This window comes from Lepidochelys kempii, chromosome 2 (genome assembly GCF_965140285.1).
Source record: "Lepidochelys kempii isolate rLepKem1 chromosome 2, rLepKem1.hap1, whole genome shotgun sequence".
Classification (NCBI taxonomy): domain Eukaryota; kingdom Metazoa; phylum Chordata; order Testudines; family Cheloniidae; genus Lepidochelys; species Lepidochelys kempii.
Window position 1 is genome coordinate 256838433 of NC_136381.1, and position 19201 is coordinate 256857633.

At 40.8% G+C, this 19201-nt stretch overlaps 1 protein-coding gene across 5 annotated transcripts in view; it reads right to left on the minus strand.

The window, feature by feature from the left end:
• Positions 1-706: 706 nt before the first annotated feature.
• Positions 707-19201, minus strand: part of LOC140907820 (sodium channel protein type 5 subunit alpha) — a 268854-nt gene continuing 250359 nt past the window's right edge. For all 5 annotated transcript variants that reach the window (XM_073334664.2, XM_073334662.2, XM_073334665.2 and 2 more), the window contains 5 exons: positions 10486-10539; positions 5810-5951; positions 4965-5065; positions 4177-4447; positions 707-2376 (listed from right to left, as the gene is read on the minus strand). In XM_073334664.2, the coding sequence (XP_073190765.2) occupies positions 1142-2376; positions 4177-4447; positions 4965-5065; positions 5810-5951; positions 10486-10539 (1803 nt within the window). In that variant the 3' untranslated portion in view covers positions 707-1141. The remainder of the gene's footprint in view (positions 2377-4176; positions 4448-4964; positions 5066-5809; positions 5952-10485; positions 10540-19201) is intronic.

The window sequence follows — 19201 nt, forward strand, 5'->3', positions numbered from 1 at the left end:
TCCAGTAAAGTGAAAGATGGAAACCAAGAAGGGATTCCAAATATCAGAACTTTTGTACAGACCGTCCCACCCCATTGATAACACTGTAACAACTCTCCCGCACTGCACAACCTGCATCAAAACATTAGAGAGTAATATTAATGCATAGAGCTTGCAGTAAGCAGGCTTAGCTTCATGTCGTTGGAGAAAACAGATCCTATCACACTCACTTAACAGAAAATCTATCTGGATACATAGTGCTTTGGGGCATTTTACATCAGATTACAGGGTCATAACCTATTTCTAAGTGAGTTTGATTACAACAGGCAAAGCATATTCTTGAAACTTACTAAAAAATTAGTATTTTTATTAGTTTTACAAGCAGCATCCATTACTGTCTGATTTCCTGTAGGGTAGAACAAGCCATTTCTCTCTTTATTATTTTACATCACTTTCTTCCTCCTAATTTTTTTTATTACTGATGACAAGCAGCTACATGTCCCAAAGGGGAGGTCATATTGTAATAAACAGTTATATGTTGTTGATTAAATATTTTACTTTGCAACAACTTTCTTTTGGGAATGATGGGAGTTCCACCAATTATTGTTACCTTGGTTCAGAGTTTAACATGTCGGGTGTAAGGATCATCTATCTCCATGGAAAAAGAGACAATTATTTGATTTAAGTAAAAAAATATCAAATATAATAAATTTATGAAAGACCATTCACAACATATACAGTAAGTGTTACGTTTTGCTACAGCAGCTGTGATATATATTTTTTCTTTTTAGAATGCAAGGTCATACATTGCCATAAGTAAACACACTAATATGAGTAAGACCTTAAATGAATGTTTACAGCCTGGTTTTATCTGTGGATAGATATACACTGTGTTTACTGTTTTACAGTCTAGCATATTCATAATCACACCACTGATATAACAGCTATGACCCTGCACAGATTCTTCCTGTGCATATAGAAACATTGAGCAATGTTGAAAAGAGCAGGGTCAAAGGTTATAACTTATCGACTCCCATAGTTAAGGGTAAAAACTCCATTGTTTATTTTGCAACTAATATTTAATAAGAAGGCTGCTTCAATTGTTGTGTAGTTACAGCATTACATTCTGTAAACAATATTTTAAAGCATTCTAAACAAACATTTAGACAATTGATTCTTTATCTCTGTCTGGAGATATCAGATAATCTACAGGTTCATCACTTTTGCTAGAGTCTGTCACCTTTAGCTGGAGGTTGTCACTAGTGGCTCTGGTGACACTGTCATAAGATGGAGGGAAAGAGGTTGAGGACACAGTTTCTGATTTGTCTATTGGCTTACAATAATTTTCATTCATCATGAATGCAATGAGACCTTCTTTCTCAGGTGCCTCATCTTCAAGCATGTTGCCATCACAAGCCTGGTGACGGTATAAGAAAGAGGCCTGCTTCAAGGAGCGTTGAAACAAATGACTCCTGTAGGCCCTCTGGATAATAATGGCAGAAACCTCCTCTTGTTTCCGTCTGAGTGTGGTTGTGATTGGTTCATAAGAAATTTTAGATGGATTGGCAGCCATAAACTTTTCCTCCATCTGTATTTTAAGGGCATCCATTTCCCCAGTTTCTCCTAGTACCCGTTTGGTAAAAGCAAATAAAATATCCAAGCAGTGGATCCTATCTCCGCTAACCATGGGAAGGTCCATGGCTATGAGTTTAATTTTGTTTGGTTTTGCTATGCGTAAAGGTTCTGCCAGAGCATCTGCAAAGTCTGAAAGTGCCGAATACTCAATAAACTGAGTTGCCTCAGGATCAAACTTCTCCCAGATTTCATAAAACATATCAAAGTCATCTTCACCTAGAGGCTCTGTACTTTCCTCAGTGGCTACGCTGAAGTTCTCTAAAATAATGGCTATGTACATGTTTACAACAATGAGAAATGATATAATGATATAAGTAACAAAGAATAGAATCCCTACAGCAGGGCTTCCACAGTCTCCCTTGGAACCATTTGCATTTTTTAGGTTCGGATCACAATATGGCGGTCCAGTGTTTAAAATAGGATTGAGAAGACCGTCCCAGCCAGCTGAGGTTGTGATTTGGAAGAGACAGAGCATGCTGTTAGCGAAGGTTTGGAAGTTGAACATGTCATCAATCCCTTGCTCCTTTTTAACATAGGCAAAATTAGCCATGCCAAAAATGGCATAAATAAACATGACCAGAAAAAGGAGGAGACCAATGTTGAACAGAGCAGGAAGGGACATCATTAAGGCAAAAAGGAGAGTTCTAATTCCTTTGGCTCCCCGTATAAGTCTTAGGACCCGGCCAATCCGAGCCAAGCGAATGACTCTGAAGAGTGTAGGAGAGAAAAAATATTTTTGAATGATATCAGAAAGCACGGTACCTTTAAGAAAAAAGAAACAAATAACCAATTAATACATGGGCAACAATTCTAGATGTTCTCATAAAATGATTATTCCAGATTACTAACAAGAACAATGAACATTCCCCCAACTGTCCTACTAACTGTGCCTTTGCCTTCTCCTAGAGCAGAGGTCCCTGGGGGCTGTGAGCAGGTTTCAGGGAATCCGCTAAAATAAACCAGAGATCAGGGCCAGTGTTAGACTTCCTGGGGCTCAGGGCAGAAAGCCAAAGCCCAAGCTACGTGGGGCAGAAGCCAAAGCCCGAGCAATTCAGCTTTGCAGGGCCCCCTGTGGCGTGGGACCACAGGCAATTGCCCTGCTTGCTACCCCCTAACGCCAGCCCTGGCTTTTAATCTACTGGATATGCCAAAAAGCAGTTGTTGTGGCACAGGCAGGCTGTGGAGGTTTTTACAGCAAATTGGGGGAGCCTCAGAAAGAAAAAGGTTGAAACCCCCTGTCCTAGAGGAAACACAGCTAAAGGGCTGATGGATTGGTTGGATTTCATGCCCACTCAATCCTCAGGCTCTTTGTTGAGTCTACAGACAAAGATGTCAAGGAAAGTCATAGTTTTTATGCTGTGGACACCTGCCTATTACACAGTGGGACTGAGATCACCAGTTCAATTAATACAGGCCACACATAGTTATAGCTTTCAGTCACTACCATTTGAGCCATTGCTCCTGAGGTTTCAGAGTAACAGCTGTGTTAGTCTGTATTCGCAAAAAGAAAAGGAGGACTTGTGGCACCTTAGAGACGAACCAATTTATTAGAGCATAAGCTTTCGTGAGCTACAGCTCACTTCATCAGATGCATATCGTGGAAACTATGCATCTGATGAAGTGAGCTGTAGCTCACGAACGCTTATGCTCTAATAAATTGGTTAGTCTCTAAGGTGCCACAAGTACTCCTTTTCTTTTTGCTCCTGAGGTGAAAGACTATAATACCCCAGTGTTCATCCCCCCTGACCAAATTTACTTGGATAAAAAAGTATAAAGTAACATGAATGTCTTTAGGAGACATGAGAGTTAAATGCTGGTTTTAATGGAAATAATCTCTAGAATGTTCCTCAGTTACTTTTCTTCATTTGATCAGTCATTCGTCTCCAACTGTATCATTTTCCCAATTGTTATTTTCTTTTTAATTGGCAGTTCATGCTCAGATTGTAAACTCTCTGGGGCAGGAACTGTTTTATTCTGTGCCTGTATATCACCTAGCATAATGGGGTTCTGGTCTATGACTGGGTCTGCTAGGCACTACTGCGATACAAATAATAAATAATAATAACGGCCCAAGTGGCTTTTGACTTTTCCTCTTACACCCTAATGCATTGCAACTACTAATCCTCTGACTGCCATTTCTCTAACACACCCTCCTGTGTTCCTATCAGCCACTAAATGCCCATTGAAATCAATGCCAGGGGATGTGAGGGTGTTACTTGTTACTTTCAGCAGTATGGCACGTATGTTCTACCTGGATGTATCTCTTATGTTCAGCATACCCAAACTCTCTACCTTTGCCTGGTCATGCCACATTTGATTGTTATGTGGTGTTATTTAGATATGATTTAAATATAATTAAAATATTTAGGACCCAGTCCTGTAAGTGGCTCTCCCATTGGTGGAACTGAGGGTACCTGATGCCAAGGTGGAGGTGCTCAGCACCATATTGCAAAAAGCATTTAATACAGGCCAAACACATCTCCACCTTTTATTTGTTCCGTTTCCACCTTTTATTTGTTCCGTTTTGGCAAAAAGACTTCTCTGCCATTGAATTTTACCTACCCACAATGGATAGAATCACAACAACAAAATCAAATATGTTCCAGCCATTGGTGAAGTAGTAGTGTCTTAGAGCCAACATTTTGATGCTGCACTCTGCTGTGAAGATGGCAACAAAGAGCATGTTGATTTTATGAAGGATGTTCACTTTGTCTAGACTCTGGTTATCCGTTTCCACCATCATGGTGACCATGTTAAGGCAGATGAGAATCATGATGGAGACATCAAAGGCTTGTTTTGAGACTATGTCAAAGATAAAACCTTGGTATTTGTTCTGAAACAAAGGAAAGGATCATTAGTGTTAGTTATGAGACTCAGATCATATAAAATGATGATATAATTCCCTCCCCTTGCAACTGGAATCCCAAAGAAAATATGTCACAATTTCCACATGGAACGTTGTAAATGTAAAGGGGGTGATGGATTGGTTGGATTTTCATGCTCATTCAATCCTAAGGCTCTTTGCTGAGTCTACCAACAATCATGCCAATAGTAGTGGTAGCTTTTATGAATGGTAACCTGTTTATTACAAATTGGGACTGCGATCCCCAGTTCATTTAATACAGGCCACAATAGCTAACGGTGTTACACCATTCATTCACTTGTCCCCAAATCATCATTGTAGTGCAGCGGCGATTATAAGACACACAATTCACTACACTTTCAAACAATGGCTGAATCAAACAAATTATATGACAAAAGGGGCATTTTTTTCAGGGGATTGTATTCACTCTATGAAAGACATTCACTGAATATACATATTTCAATTGGAATAACATAGATATTCTCACCAGTGGCCTTGGGATGGGTTTTTGGGGTTTTTTGGAGCCCAGTTTTTTCATTGCATTGTAATACTTTTTCTGTTCCTCTGTCATAAAGATGTCTTGCCCACCTAAGTATAGAGAGATAAAGCTATTACTTTTGTTGAACGTTAAGTATTATTGCAATTTAAACTAAGTTTGAGGTATTGGGAGTCTCCATCCTTTTCTATTTTCTTCCTTTTAACACCTAATCAGTGACTAATGGGGTGTAGTACTGTGGTACTGTAAGTAGTAATCCACATTAAGGCAGGAGTTAGTGGGCAGCAAGGATGAGTAGTGATTCAGGGCTGGACTGTGACATTTTGGTGTTTTGGTACATGGGTGAGGGAGGATTCTAGGAGCTTCCTCCCTCCTTCGCTTTGTGCATAAAAGGCTAATCACAATCACATTTCTTAGGGGAATGTAAAGACAGCTCCATCCCTGGGTGCACACATTGCCCCAAAGATGGAAGGGGAGGACAGGCTGCAACATTCTAAAGGATGGTGACCACTTGAACACACCATCCCTTGCACACGGGGGACTTTGGGAAGGCACATGTCCCTGAGGCACAATTAATCCCTGAGGTCCCTCTGGGCTGGTGCTGTTAACACTGCTTCCTGATTAGTGTGAGTACAATCTAACTCCCAGTGTTTACAGAGCACTTGCTCTGCATAGAGATAATGGGCTGCAGCAACTGTAAATTTGTAATGTAATGCAAGATGGTTCCTAAGGATGTTCTGCTGAGATTCTAGACTGGCTGTGCTGCTGCTCTAAATCCATTCCTCGTGCCCCTCCACACAGCAGTCACAAGGGGCTGCAGAGCATGTACAGTGTACTTATCTTTTTCTTTTGTTGGTTAAAATTGTCAATAATGACGCCTATGAAGAGATTCAATGTGAAGAAAGACCCGAAGATGATGAAAATCACAAAGTAGAGGTACATGTATAAATTACATTCCCATTCAGGTTGCTCCTCACACTGCAAATATAAAAGGCAAATGTAAAAAGAAGAGGGGGAAAAACTGTACCATTACCACACACATCAAAAGATTAAGAACAAACTCACTCAATAACACAGAAAATATTATAAAAGTTAAGTACCCATTCAGTGTTTAAGCATTCAGTGCTTGCCATTAAAAGGTCACCATTGGTATCACAAATACCACAATCATTTCAGTTACACTTTATAATACTGTCACTATGATCACAATGTCATTACATTGTATTTTCAGTCTAAATACAGAGTGTAATTCATGTAGTTAATCTTCGGTTAGAAGATTTTGTATTGGGTGCATGTATTAAAAAGTGCAACTTCAGAATATATCCACTGTAATGCATTAAATATGAAATAAAAAAAGGGAACAAATAAATCGATCTTCTGGCTATACTCCTGCTTATATGAACTAGTGATAATCATGGATATTAATAGAATAACTGTTAGGAGAGAAACTGATTTGACATAACAGCAGCAATTTTGTGCACTTAGCCACCATAAGCTGGAAGCGAGGGCACCACAGAGTCAGGAAAAATCTGGCCTTGGCTTAGGCAAATAGAACAAAAACATGTACACAATTGCAGTGTTACTAACTAAGATAGATAAAGTGAAAGGACAGATTCATGCAAAGGGGGATGGGGGAGGATGGAGAATGTGAATGGCTGACCTTGGTTTGGGAGGGCCTGCATTTGTAAGTTTCTTGCTGAAGTTGCTTTGCTGATAAGTAAATTAATGAATTATTATTCGCTTTGCTAGGAAGATTGCTAGCCTATTAGGGACCCTTATGAATTATGTGCTTGGTCAGGAGAAAACCTATAAAGAGTTTAGTTAGAGAGTGTACTTTAGAGAAGCCTGGAATAAGTTCTTTTGACTGGATTTCTATGAGCTTGGGAGTCTGACAACAAAACTCCAGCTGCAGAAGGCAGGCTGGCCACTGGAACCCTGTGGCTGTCCTCGACACCACCTCAGACTTTGGGTAACTATATTTGGGGTTTCAGAGTAATAGCCGTGTTAGTCTGTATTCGCAAAAAGAAAAGGAGTACTTGTGGCACCTTAGAGACTAACCAATTTATTTGAGCATAAGCTTTCGTGAGCTATAGCTCACTTCATTGGATGCATAAAGTGGAAAATACAGTGAGGCTGTTTTTATACACACAGACCATGAAAAAAAAAAGTGAGGATGTTTTTATACACACAGACCATGAAAAAATGGGTGTTTACCACTACAAAAGGTTTTCTCTCCCCCCACCCCACTCTCCTGCTGGTAATAGCTTATCTAAAGTGATCACTCTCCTTACAATGTGTATGATAATCAAGGTGGGCCATTTCCAGCACAAATCCAGGGTTTAATAAGAAAGTCTGAGGAACGGGGGTAGGGGTGGGGGGAGGGGGAAGGAATAAACAAGGGGAAATAGGTTACTTTTTACAATGACTCAACCACTCCCAGTCTCTATTCAAGCCTAAGTTAATTATATCCAATTTGCAAATTAATTCCAATTCAGCAGTCTCTCGTTGGAGTCTGTTTCTGAAGTTTTTCTGTTGTAATATCGCAACTTTCATGTCTGTAATCGCGTGACCAGAGAGATTGAAGTGTTCTCCAACTGGTTTATGAATGTTATAATTCTTGACATCTGATTTGTGTCCATTTATTCTTTTACGTAGAGACTGTCCAGTTTGACCAATGTACATGCCAAAGGGGCATTGCTGGCACATGATGGCATATATCACATTGGTAGATGTGCAGGTGAACGAGCCACTGATAGTGTGGCTAATGTGATTAAGCCCTGTGATGGTGTCCCCTGAGTAGATATGTGGGCACAGTTGGCAACAGGCTTTGTTGCAAGGATAGGTTCCTGGATTAGTGGTTCTGTTGTGTGGTATGTGGTTGCTGGTGAGTATTTGCTTCAGGTTGGGGGGCTGTCTGTAGGCAAGGACTGGCCTGTCTCCCAAGATTTGTGAGAGTGATGGGTTGTCCTTCAAGATAGGTTGTAGATCCTTGATAATGCGTTGGAGGGGTTTTAGTTGGGGGCTGAAGGTGACGGCTAGTGGCCTTCTGTTATTTTCTTTGTTAGGCCTGTCCTGTAGTAGGTGACTTCTGGGTACTCTTCTGGCTCTGTCAATCTGTTTCTTCACTTCAGCAGGTGGGTACTGTAGTTGTAAGAATGCTTGACAGAGATCTTGTAGGTATTTGTCTCTGTCTGCGGGGTTGGAGCAAATGCGGTTGTATCGTAGAGCTTGGCTTTAGACAATGGATTCCAACACACCTCTGAACAACATACTAATCCACAGAGACCTCCCTACCAACACTACAAAAAGAAGGATTCTAGGTGGACTCCTCCTGAAGGTCGAGACAGCAGACTGGACTTCTACATAGAGTGCTTCCGCTGACGTGCACGGGCTGAAATTGTGGAAAAGCAGCATCACTTGCCCCACAACCTCAGCCGTGCAGAACATAATGCCATCCACAGCCTCAGAAACAACTCTGACATCATAATCAAAAAGGCTGACAAAGGAGGTGCTGTTGTCATCATGAATAGGTTGGAATATGAAAAAGAGGCTGCTCGGCAGCTCTCCAACACCACTTTCTACAAACCATTACCCTCTGATCCCACTGAGGGTTACCAAAAGAAACTACAGCATTTGCTCAAGAAACTCCCTGAAAAAGCACAAGATTAAATCCGCACAGACACACCCCTGGAACTCCGACCTGGGATATTCTATCTACTATCCAAGATGCATAAACCTGGAAATCCTGGGCGCCCCATCATCTCAGGCATTGGCACCCTGATAGCAGGATTGTCTGGCTATGTAGACTCCCTTTTCAGGCCCTACGCTACCAGCACTCCCAGCTACCTTCGAGACACCACTGACTTCCTGAGGAAACTACAATCCATTGGTGATCTTCCTGAAAACACCATCCTGGCCACTATGGATGTAGAAGCCCTCTACACCAACATTCCACACAAAGATGGACTACAAGCCGTCAGGAACACTATCCCCGATAATGTCACAGCTAACCTGGTGGCTGAACTTTGTGACTTTGTCCTCACCCATAACTATTTCACATTTGGGGACAATGTATACCTTCAAATCAGCAGCATTGCTATGGGTACCCGCATGACCCCACAGTATGCCAACATTTTTATGGTTGACTTAGAATAACGCTTCCTCAGCTCTCGTCCCCTAATGCCCCTACTCTACTTGCGCTACATTGATGACATCTTCATGATCTGGACCCATGGAAAAGAAGCCCTCGAGGAATTCCACCATAATTTCAACAATTTCCATCCCACCATCAACCTCAGCCTGGACCAGTCCACACAAGAGATCCACTTCCTGGACACTACAGTGCTAATAAGCGATGGTCACATAAACACCATCCTATACCGAAAACCTACTGACTGGTATTCCTACCTACATGCCTCCAGTTTTCACCCTGACCACACCACACGATCCATTGTCTACAGCCAAGCTCTACGATAGCTCACAAAAGCTTATGCTCAAATAAATTGGTTAGTCTCTAAGGTGCCAAAAGTACTCCTTATATTTGGGGGGCTTCTAGACTATTGCTAGTTTTGATGTGTGCTTTGTACTCAGTAAAAACAAGGACTTTTGAATGAAAGCACTCTTGTGTGTATCCCACTGACTTATTTCCTGACACTACCTGGAAAACAAAGATTAGTTACCATAGCTTTGGGTTCAGATAACCCCAGGTAACGTTACCACAGTGTAATTACATTTTAATTGCAATGTAATTGCAGTGTTCAGTCACTTTAGTATAAACTACAGTATAGTTAGAGTCCATCTATTTTAAACAATACACCTTATTTCTTTTACTAAGAATAGAAAATCATTGTGAAAGCTGTTTGCTATCTGTTGGTAAATGTTAATTTCTGTATGGTGACCACTCCATATGGATCATTCTAATCACAACTTCCACTTAATACAACACATCTTGCAATAAAAAAAATAAGATCTATGGAAAATCTAAAGATCCATTCATCTTTGTGAGTCTCAGGTTTGTATTCACCTTTCTGTCTGGCTTAAAAAGATTGGAAAACTGAATCCTAAGGCAGTACGATGTGTAACGTAAATCGACATAGCACCATTATGTCAATTTATGCCAGCCATGGATCTGCTCCCTCCAAATCTCAGTTTCCTGTTGCAGGACAGGAGGTCAGTTAACTGTCACCTGGAAGTTATTTGTGTCCTGAGTTGGGCCCAGGTTTTAATATTTTTAAAATATTCTTGTACTCTAAATAGTTACATTTCCAAAGTGATCCATAATATAAACCCCACTACACAAATGATGGCACACATCCTAGACCCATTTCAGTCACTCTACATTTCACTCGCACATTAGACAAAATTCTGCCCTAAGTTAAACTTGGTGCAGCCCCAAAGAAGTCAAGTGAGTTGCACACAGATAGTTTTGCTGTTAACCAGCCAGAATAGTGCAAAATTCAACTAAACAGGAAAGAAGGATGCAAGAAGAAAGCATTTAATTTGAGTGACTTACCCCTCGTGAATCTACTGCTGCATACATAATGTCCATCCAACCTTTAAATGTTGCCTAGGAAAAATCAACAACACATACTTAGGAAAATCATAAGCCGACCAAATGGTTACATTACTGCTTTGTGTTTTTCTAGAAAATATTATGGTAAGCATATTCATCATTGTTAATTGATTGCTTTTTCTTTAAAGCAAAATATACCCATTAATTTTTTTTCACATAGGTACTTGACATCAAACTGAGGTTGTTTTCCCTTCTGGGTTTTCTTATTCATGCAATTTTTTTTCTTTTTTTTCTTGAAATTTTTAGTGGTAAAATAATGGCTTTTAATGGAGATTTAAAAAAAAAAAAAAAAACAAACATGGCAATTAAATCTCCAGAATTCAGAACGGCTTCTTTCTGCAGGTAAGAAATTGAAGTAAATGGGAAATATCAATGTGTCACTGCAGAATGAAAATATGCCTGGTTGATTTCAGGAAAAAACAAAACATGGCCTTGTTTCTTGCACCTGGCTGAGCTACATTCAGTTCAGACCTGAGGAAGTGGGAGGGAAGGGAGCTTTATTCTGTCTTTGCGGCTCCCTGATTCAGAGGCTAGCAAGGGATCTGTTCTGATAGCTGGGAACTGCTGGATCAGAGACCCTATGGCCATGTCCCTTTCTCCTTGCTACACCCCTTATAACCCAGACCCAGAGGGGGTAAGATCTGCTACATTGCAGGAGGACTAGGGCCTGCTATGAGGTTACAAACATGACCTTTTCAACCGTCATCTCAAGTTGCTTTAGCATTAAAAAAGATTCTGAAGACTTAGGGCCCAACTACAGACCCCTTATTCATGTTGGCGAGCACTGACTCCTGTGTGCATTCACAGTGAAGCTCCAATTCTGCTCTCATGGAGTAAATCGGGGTAACACTGTGAAAATCAACAGAGTCACATTGTAGCATAAGTAAGAGGAAAATCAGGCTCCCAGGGTCTGTTCAGCTTTGAGGAGAGTCTTCAAAAGCTGTGAATGTGCAGGTGCATATCAAGCTCAGCAGACAGAATAATGGGAAAGTTTTAAAGAACGTGCTCCCATTTTACACAGTGGATCAGGATTACATTTCATTTAAAAAAGAAAGATAAGGTTTGTGTAAAGAACATAGAATAGTCTAGAGATAAGCCATTACAGAGGTTTCACTGCTGATTATGGCTCTATAGGGGGATTTTTTTTGCACAGAAGCTTGAATAAAAGAACATTTCTAAAAAACAAAAAATGTGTTTTACCATTTTTGTCCCCCCTGTGCTATTAATAAGGTCATGTATTTTAACAGGGACTTCCTTCCTTGCTTTGCACCTCACACTTGTTGACACACCAGGGAAGTTACAAGGCCTGGTTCTCATTTACCTTACTGCTCTGGCATTATAAAGAGGCCTTAAAGTGGGCGTGAATGTAATTTAAGGCCCTTTAAAGCTGCCAGTGCAGAGTAAAAGGGTCTTGGTGTAGCCCCTCAGAATGAAAATGTGGCCCACAATCCTATTTTTAGAACATCGAAATCTACTGCCATGATACTAAACTGACACAACATTGGGCCTATTCTGGCCTAAATTATGCTGGTTTTACACCAGTGTAATTCCACTGAACCCGATTCCCATTTTACTTATACCAGTGTAAAGTGGGAGCAAATCAATGGATTTACACTGCTTTTAAAATTTGTGTGAGGGAAGAATCAGCCACATTTACTTCCACAGAGTCACCCCAACTTACAACAGTGTACTGAGAGCAAGAGTGCAGGAGAGCAGAACCATTTCCAACATATTTTAATATCTTCAGGATACTTGGGTTGACTTTTTATCTATCTAAGCACATAATTCCAGATAATGCTAATTGGAATTTTGTGCATGATTCCCAATGGCAATTCAGCCCTTTGTGTTCAGCCAGGTATATCCAAAGTGCTTTTTCAAAAACTCCATTATATACTCTATTATTAAATTAAATCTTTAAGGTAATGCATTCTATTCTTGCTTTTAAATTCTGCTTAACCAACAGAAAATTCATAGCGAGGTCAACATTATTTATTTTTAATGAAAATATATATAAAACTGTATTTATAATGGTGTACCTGTTCTCACCCACTGGATAAAACAGATTAACCCCTGAAAATCAGCACCTTTTGGAAAATCTGTATAACTGTTCAGAGACTCAGAGAAGAGTTGAGAGGGCAGGTGATGTGATCAGTGGTTTCACTGAAACAAATGGTTATTTAACCCTGTCATGTTGATCCCTCTCAGCTGCTCTAACGGTTTTTTTGCTGCTCTTTTTCTAATCCTGTGAAAGGCTTTTCAGTCTTCTTATTGTCACTTTCCACTTACAGTTCAATCTGCTTTTCAGAGAGACTGGGATTGGAGGAAATAAGAGGTCACACTCTGTCAATGACAGCAGAAAAGGCATGCTTACAAATGAATATGATTTTAACTTGCACTGTTCTTCCAATCTTTTATCTTCCTTAGGCATTTTATCCCTGGTATTTATGGTAAATGGGCTAGATTCCAGCCAGTGTGAGAGTGTAACATTTAGCATACAACATGGTTGTACTTAGTGACAGTGGCTGGTGAAATGATCTGATGAAGATAAAATATTATGGGAATGCAGGACTGTGATTTTATATTTTACCAAATGGTCTACAAGTGAGATAATTAAAAATCCTATTGGGCTTCTGGAAGACTTCCTTAGACACTTCATCTGCAAAGAGGAACAGATATCAGGAATGAAAGAAACATAACACTGGGAAAGGAAATTATTTATCTGGAATTAGTAGCCACTTACATACTGAATAAAGAAATGACAAAAATCTTCCTGGGAGTGTTTGTGATATTATCCTGCCTGGAAGCTATCCAGAGAAACATCATTTTCAACTGAAATTGTCATGTGATGAGATTATCTGTGGATAAACTCATCTTGGGACATGATTACATTTTGTTATTAGATTATTGGTTAGACACCATGCAGTAAATTAGAATAGGGAGAGGATAGGTGGACTGTGTCTAAATGGCCCTCAGAATATTTGTCAGGCAACCAAAAGGCAAATATCTTAAAATAAAACAAACACTTTAAATTTAGCACTGGGAGAAACTCTCTTTAAATGGAGGAAATCCAAGATAGCTGCCACAAAGGACTCCAATGGCTGTTTTTGAAGGTGGAAGAAGTTTCATTTTTATATTTTCAACATGCCTCTTTGAACATTGCTCTTGCTTAAAGAAGCATTTTAAAACTAAAACAAATCATTCAACACCACATCAGGGTTAACGCCTCATAGGGACACATTTAAGATGGCACTAACAAGCAAGAACAAGTTTCTTCTTCTGTTGTGCTAACTCTGTTCTAAGCCATTTTCACTGTTGCATGTCTCTAGTCCATTTTATTTTATAACTAATATTAATTTAATGTTATGATCATTTGCTGTGGAGGGCACTAAAGAATAATGTAAACATCAAGGTCCAATAAAGCTACACACGCCTTTCATGGCATGTAGCTTTTTTACCTCAAAAGAGATTATAAAACAGTTTTGCCAAAAGAGGCCTCCAATCTAGATCCCTCTACCAGGGAATAATGTTTTGTGAATAAGTGAACAGATCACTAATTAGCTGCTCTACATATTTCTGTAATGGGAACATTTCTGAAAGAGGCTGCAGAAGCTGTCTGAGCTACACTTGGATAATCTAAACTAGCTAACTAGTAACACAGCTTAATAAAGTTTGAGACCCACTTAGATAACCTTTGAGATGAAATGGCCTGGCCTCTGATTCTCTCTGCAAAGGCAACAAACAAACGATGTAGGCAAGACTTTGGATGACTATGATCTATCTAGATAGAACAACCGGGCCCTGCAGATATCTGAAGAGTGGAGTCTCTTGCTCCCTTGGCCGGAGTTTTGTTTAGGGAAGAGCACTGGTAGGGGACTCATGGTTTAGATGGAAGTCAGAAACAACCTGGGGAAGAAATTTTGGATAGGGCCTAAGAGGGGAACAGTGCATGGAGGGCCACCATGAGTGCTTGCAGCTCCCCAATCCTACAGACTGAAGTGACAGTCATTAAGAAGGCTGTTTTCATGGAGTGATGGTGCAATAAACATAATGCCAGAGGCTCAGAGGAAGGACCTGTTCATCCAAATAGAACTACATAGAGATCCCAGAAGTGAGGGAGTTCCTGCACCAGTGGGAATATGTGTGTTAGCCCTTTGAAGAATCTAGTCATTACATGATGTGAAACTCACGTGTGGTCCTGTGTAGTGGGATGTTGTGCTGATGTAGCTCCCAGATGCACCATTACAGAACTGATAGAAAGTCCTAATCTTTTTAATGACATTAAGTAATCCAGAATATTATGAATGTTCGATTCTGTAGGAGACATACTGTGGAGCTCTGCCCAAAGGGAGCCTTTTCTACTTTCCTGCTTCCTTTCTACTCCGTATAAGAATGTTTTGGGTGTCTCTAGAACAAGCTCTCTCCATAGATGCCAACCAGCATTCAGCATTCAGACTGTGATATGTAGAGAGGCTGGGTTTGGATGTAAGATACTCCCATTGTCCAGAGAGACCAGGTATGGACTCAGTGGCAATGTTGCAGGATAATAAATGGAAAGTCTCATGAAATCCAGGTGGGCCAAGCTGGTGCTATCAGGATCATTATAGCAGACTCTTGTTTGAACTTTCTTAGGACTCTCAGTAAGAGAGGGATCAGTGGATGTACATATATGAGATTTGGGATTCAAGGAATGTGGAATTTGTGTAAGGGAGATCCTGGACTCAGGCATCCCCTGGAGCAGAAGGTAGGGCACTTTCTGTTTATTTTTGTGGCAAATGGGTCCAAGGATGGGTGACCCTGCCTGTGAAAAGCTCTCCAAATTATGAGTCCATTATTGCCCACTTCTGTTCATTTGTAAATTTCCTGCTTAGGTGATCTGCTACAGTGTTCTGTAGTCCTGGTAGGTGCACGGCTGTAAGGGTGATCTGGTGGTGGATACACCAATTCCACAGCTAGATTGCTTCCAAACATAAAGGGGGTGATCATGTTCCTCCTGACCTGTTCACCTGGAACATCGCTGTGGTGTTCTCTGTCAAACGAATCGTTCTGAGTTCTAAGACATTAATGTGAAAACAAGTCTCCTCTTGGGACCACAAACCCTGAGGCTGATATTGATTTAGATGTGCTCTCCAGCTGAAGCTGGAAGCATTAGTCTCTGTTGTCTTTGATGGTCATATTGGAGAAAAAAGGAACACTGTTGCATACCTGAATGGGATTCTTCATCATTAATCTCTAGTGACTTTAGGACATGTGGAGGAATATGGACTGGAATATCTATATGATGCTTGCTCAGAAGGTGATAAATTTCAGCCACCCTTGCATAAAATGAAGGTAAAGTCTGGCATACAGAGTTATGAATGTGCACAAGGCCATGTAACCTAATAATTTCAGACACATTCTTACTGTTATCTGAGGCTGTTTTGGCAACTGACTTGTTGAGATCTTCCATGGCTTCAAATCTGGCTGAGGTAAGTATGCTCTCACTGTCGTGGGGTGCAGAAGAGCTGCCATCAACTCTATTTTCTGGGTGGGCACTACAGATGACTTCTAGTTCATTGATCTTGAGTCCCAAAGTGGAAAAGAGCTGTACGATGTGATGAACATAGTCTGTTATCTGTTGAGGTGAGCTCCCTCAAACAAACCAGTCATCAAGGGTAAACTTGTATTCTTTGCCATCTTAAATAAGATGCTATTATTTCAAGGCATTTTGAGAAAACCCCAGGGGTGGCTGATAACCGAAGGATCTTGTATTAGAAATATGAAGTCCCTATTATAACTCATTATTTCCTGTGTCCTAGGTAATGTGAAATATGTAAATACATGTCCTGGAGCTTGAGAGCTGCAAACCAGTCCTGCGGATCTAGGGATGGGATTATTGACGCAAAGGTTACCATTCTGAACTTGATTTGACAAATGAAGATCCAGAATAGGATCTTGGAGATTAAAAAAATAATGGGGACAAAGCCTTTTCTTTCTGTATTGAAGTGGTCCACCTTTTATTGCTCTCAGAGCCTCTACCTCCTGTTGCATTAGTCTTTCATGAGAGGGGTCATTGAAAAGGGACAGGAAGGATGGATGAGGAGTAAAGAGAGCTTGAAACTGGATTGAATATCCAACCTGGAGGTCTTCCTGGATCTAGCAGTCCTAGGTGATATTGGTCCAGGCATCTTGAAAATAAAGAACGGTCCCCAAATGGGATAGGTCATGGGTACAGACCCTTTAGGTTTGGTTCTATGCAGCTCTCGACTCACTAAACCATCAAACTGGCAGTCTCAAGGTGGGAACTGGTCTCACCTGTGTTGATGAAGAAGCAGTGTAATCTTCTGTGTAATCTTTGTTTCTTCCAAGGCGTTCTGATGGCCTGTGATAGGGAGGATACAATGGGGAAGAAGTCTACCTAGGACAGGGATGTGTAACTTGCTTCCTTCTGGGTTGTCATGTGTATACATCCAGGGATATAAGAGTAGCTTGGGAGACCTTTAAAGGGTGTAATGCATCATCTGTCTTGCAGCTGAGAAGGTCACAACTCTCAAAAGGGAAATTCTTTATAGCAGTCTATCTTTCCCTGAAGATTGTAACCATAACGCCCATTTCATCATCACTGCTGTCGCCATTGTCCTTGCTGTACTGTGTGATGCATCAATTGCTGCCTGTAAGGAGGTCCAAGCTCTTAACTGACCCTCTGCAATTAAGAATCTTAAATCCTCCCTTGAATCCTATGGTAAGTTGTCTGTGAGGTCTGACACCTTATGCCAAACTGTCTCTGGTTGGTGAATAAATTGTTCTGAGCCAGCCTTGGAAGCAACAGAGGTGTGATTGGTCATAAAGGTGCAAGCTGCCACATGACCCAGGGGCTGTAGATAGTTCCTTACTGAGGTTCTAAGGACTCCCTTGAATGGTTCTGACTAGATTTGACAAAGTTATGAATCTCTCCCTAGAAAGGTAGGTCCTGGCTGTAAATGAATCCAAGTATGCCCCTATGAACTATATTCTCTGTGCATGGATTAATGTGGATTTTCTAACATTGAGCTGAAGACCCAGTTCTTGGAAAAGGGAAAGGGTTGTCTGAGTGGATGACAGTACTGCTTCATAAAACTAACACTTGAGCAGCCAGTCGTTGAGGTACAGGAAGACTAAAATTGTCTCCCAAAGAAGGTAAGCAGACACTACTGCAAGGACCTTTGAGAATACCCTTGGAGTTGAGAAGAGGTGGAAGGAATGTATTCATTATTGAAAATTTTTCTAGTCGACTGTAAGGCTTAGGTATTTTCTGTGAGATGGGTGTATTACTATATGGAATCTCAAATCAGTCTCCACCCAAAAATAGAACCCCTTTCCTTTATGAAGAGCTGGAACTGGCTCTTTCACTTCTAAATTAAGGAAAGAATCTATTTTTTGTCTCAGTAGAAGCTTGTGAGAGAAATTCCTAAAGAGGGATGGGGAAGGCAGGTGCAAGGAGGGGAGGAAGAGACGTAAAGTGGATGAAGTAGCCCGATGTTATGACATCTATGACCACTTGTCTGTAGTGACTCATCTCCTAGCATGTTGGAAATGGGAAAGGGAGGAAGTGAGCAAAGGGTTGCAGCTGCTGAACTAGAGGTGTGAGAGGATTCAAACACTTGATCAACCCATCAAAACTGTTGTTTCAATGATTACTGGGTACTTGCAGAAGAAGGATGAGAAGCTCTCTTTATTTGGGACTTTTGTCTCTTCCTGGGGGTTTGGTAGATCTGTGAAACCCAGAGAACTGAGCAGGATGAGAAATCTAGGCAGTTTTTGACCTATTCAATTTTCTTTCTTTTGTAGGAGTTACAGATACCTGGAGATCTTAACATGACCCTGGAGACTTTTAGTGTATGAAGAGATTCATCTGTTGTTTCTGAGAACAACTTTCAAACATCAAAGGGGAGATTCAGACGTCATGGACACTCCAGGAGTTAAAGCCATGACACCCTGTGCATAACTAGTGCCATAAAAATGGACCTGGCAGTGGTGTCTGCATCATCCAAGGACACTTGAAAAGACATCCTGACTAATAACTGGCCACTCCGTGATGATGCCTGAAATTGTTTTCTCTGTTCCCATGGAAGATGATCAATAAGGGCCATAAATTTATTATAGTTTGTGAAATTATATTTAGCCATGACTGCTTGATAGTTTGTGATCCAAAATTGCAGGGTCACAGATGAATAGGACTTCTGTCCGAAGAGGCTTAAGCACTTTTGGTCATTGTCATGCAGGGCAGACTTGTAGTAGTGTTGCTTACCCTGCTCGTTCACTGCATCCACCACCAGAGAATGACATGCGGCAGGAGCGGTGGTGTGGAGAACAAAAGGTAATAGGTGTTTGCCAAACTATCTTTGCTGGGTCCAAGAGCACCTAATTAATGAATTATACAAATCTTGTGGGTGTTGCTGATTGTAAAATGTCAAATAATTTGTGTTGCGAATCCTTGACATCTTAGTGTGGTATTTGAAGAGCGTTGGCTACCTGCTTTATAAGGTCTCGAAATTGCTGGAAATCATTGGCCATGGATGGTGGTTGAGGTGTAATGGCCTCATCTGGAGATAATAAAGAAATAGGAGTTTGAGAGGTGTCTTCTTTATCTTCCTGTTCCTGAAATGTCTCCTCATGTTGGGATCTCAGTTGGCAAGAAGGG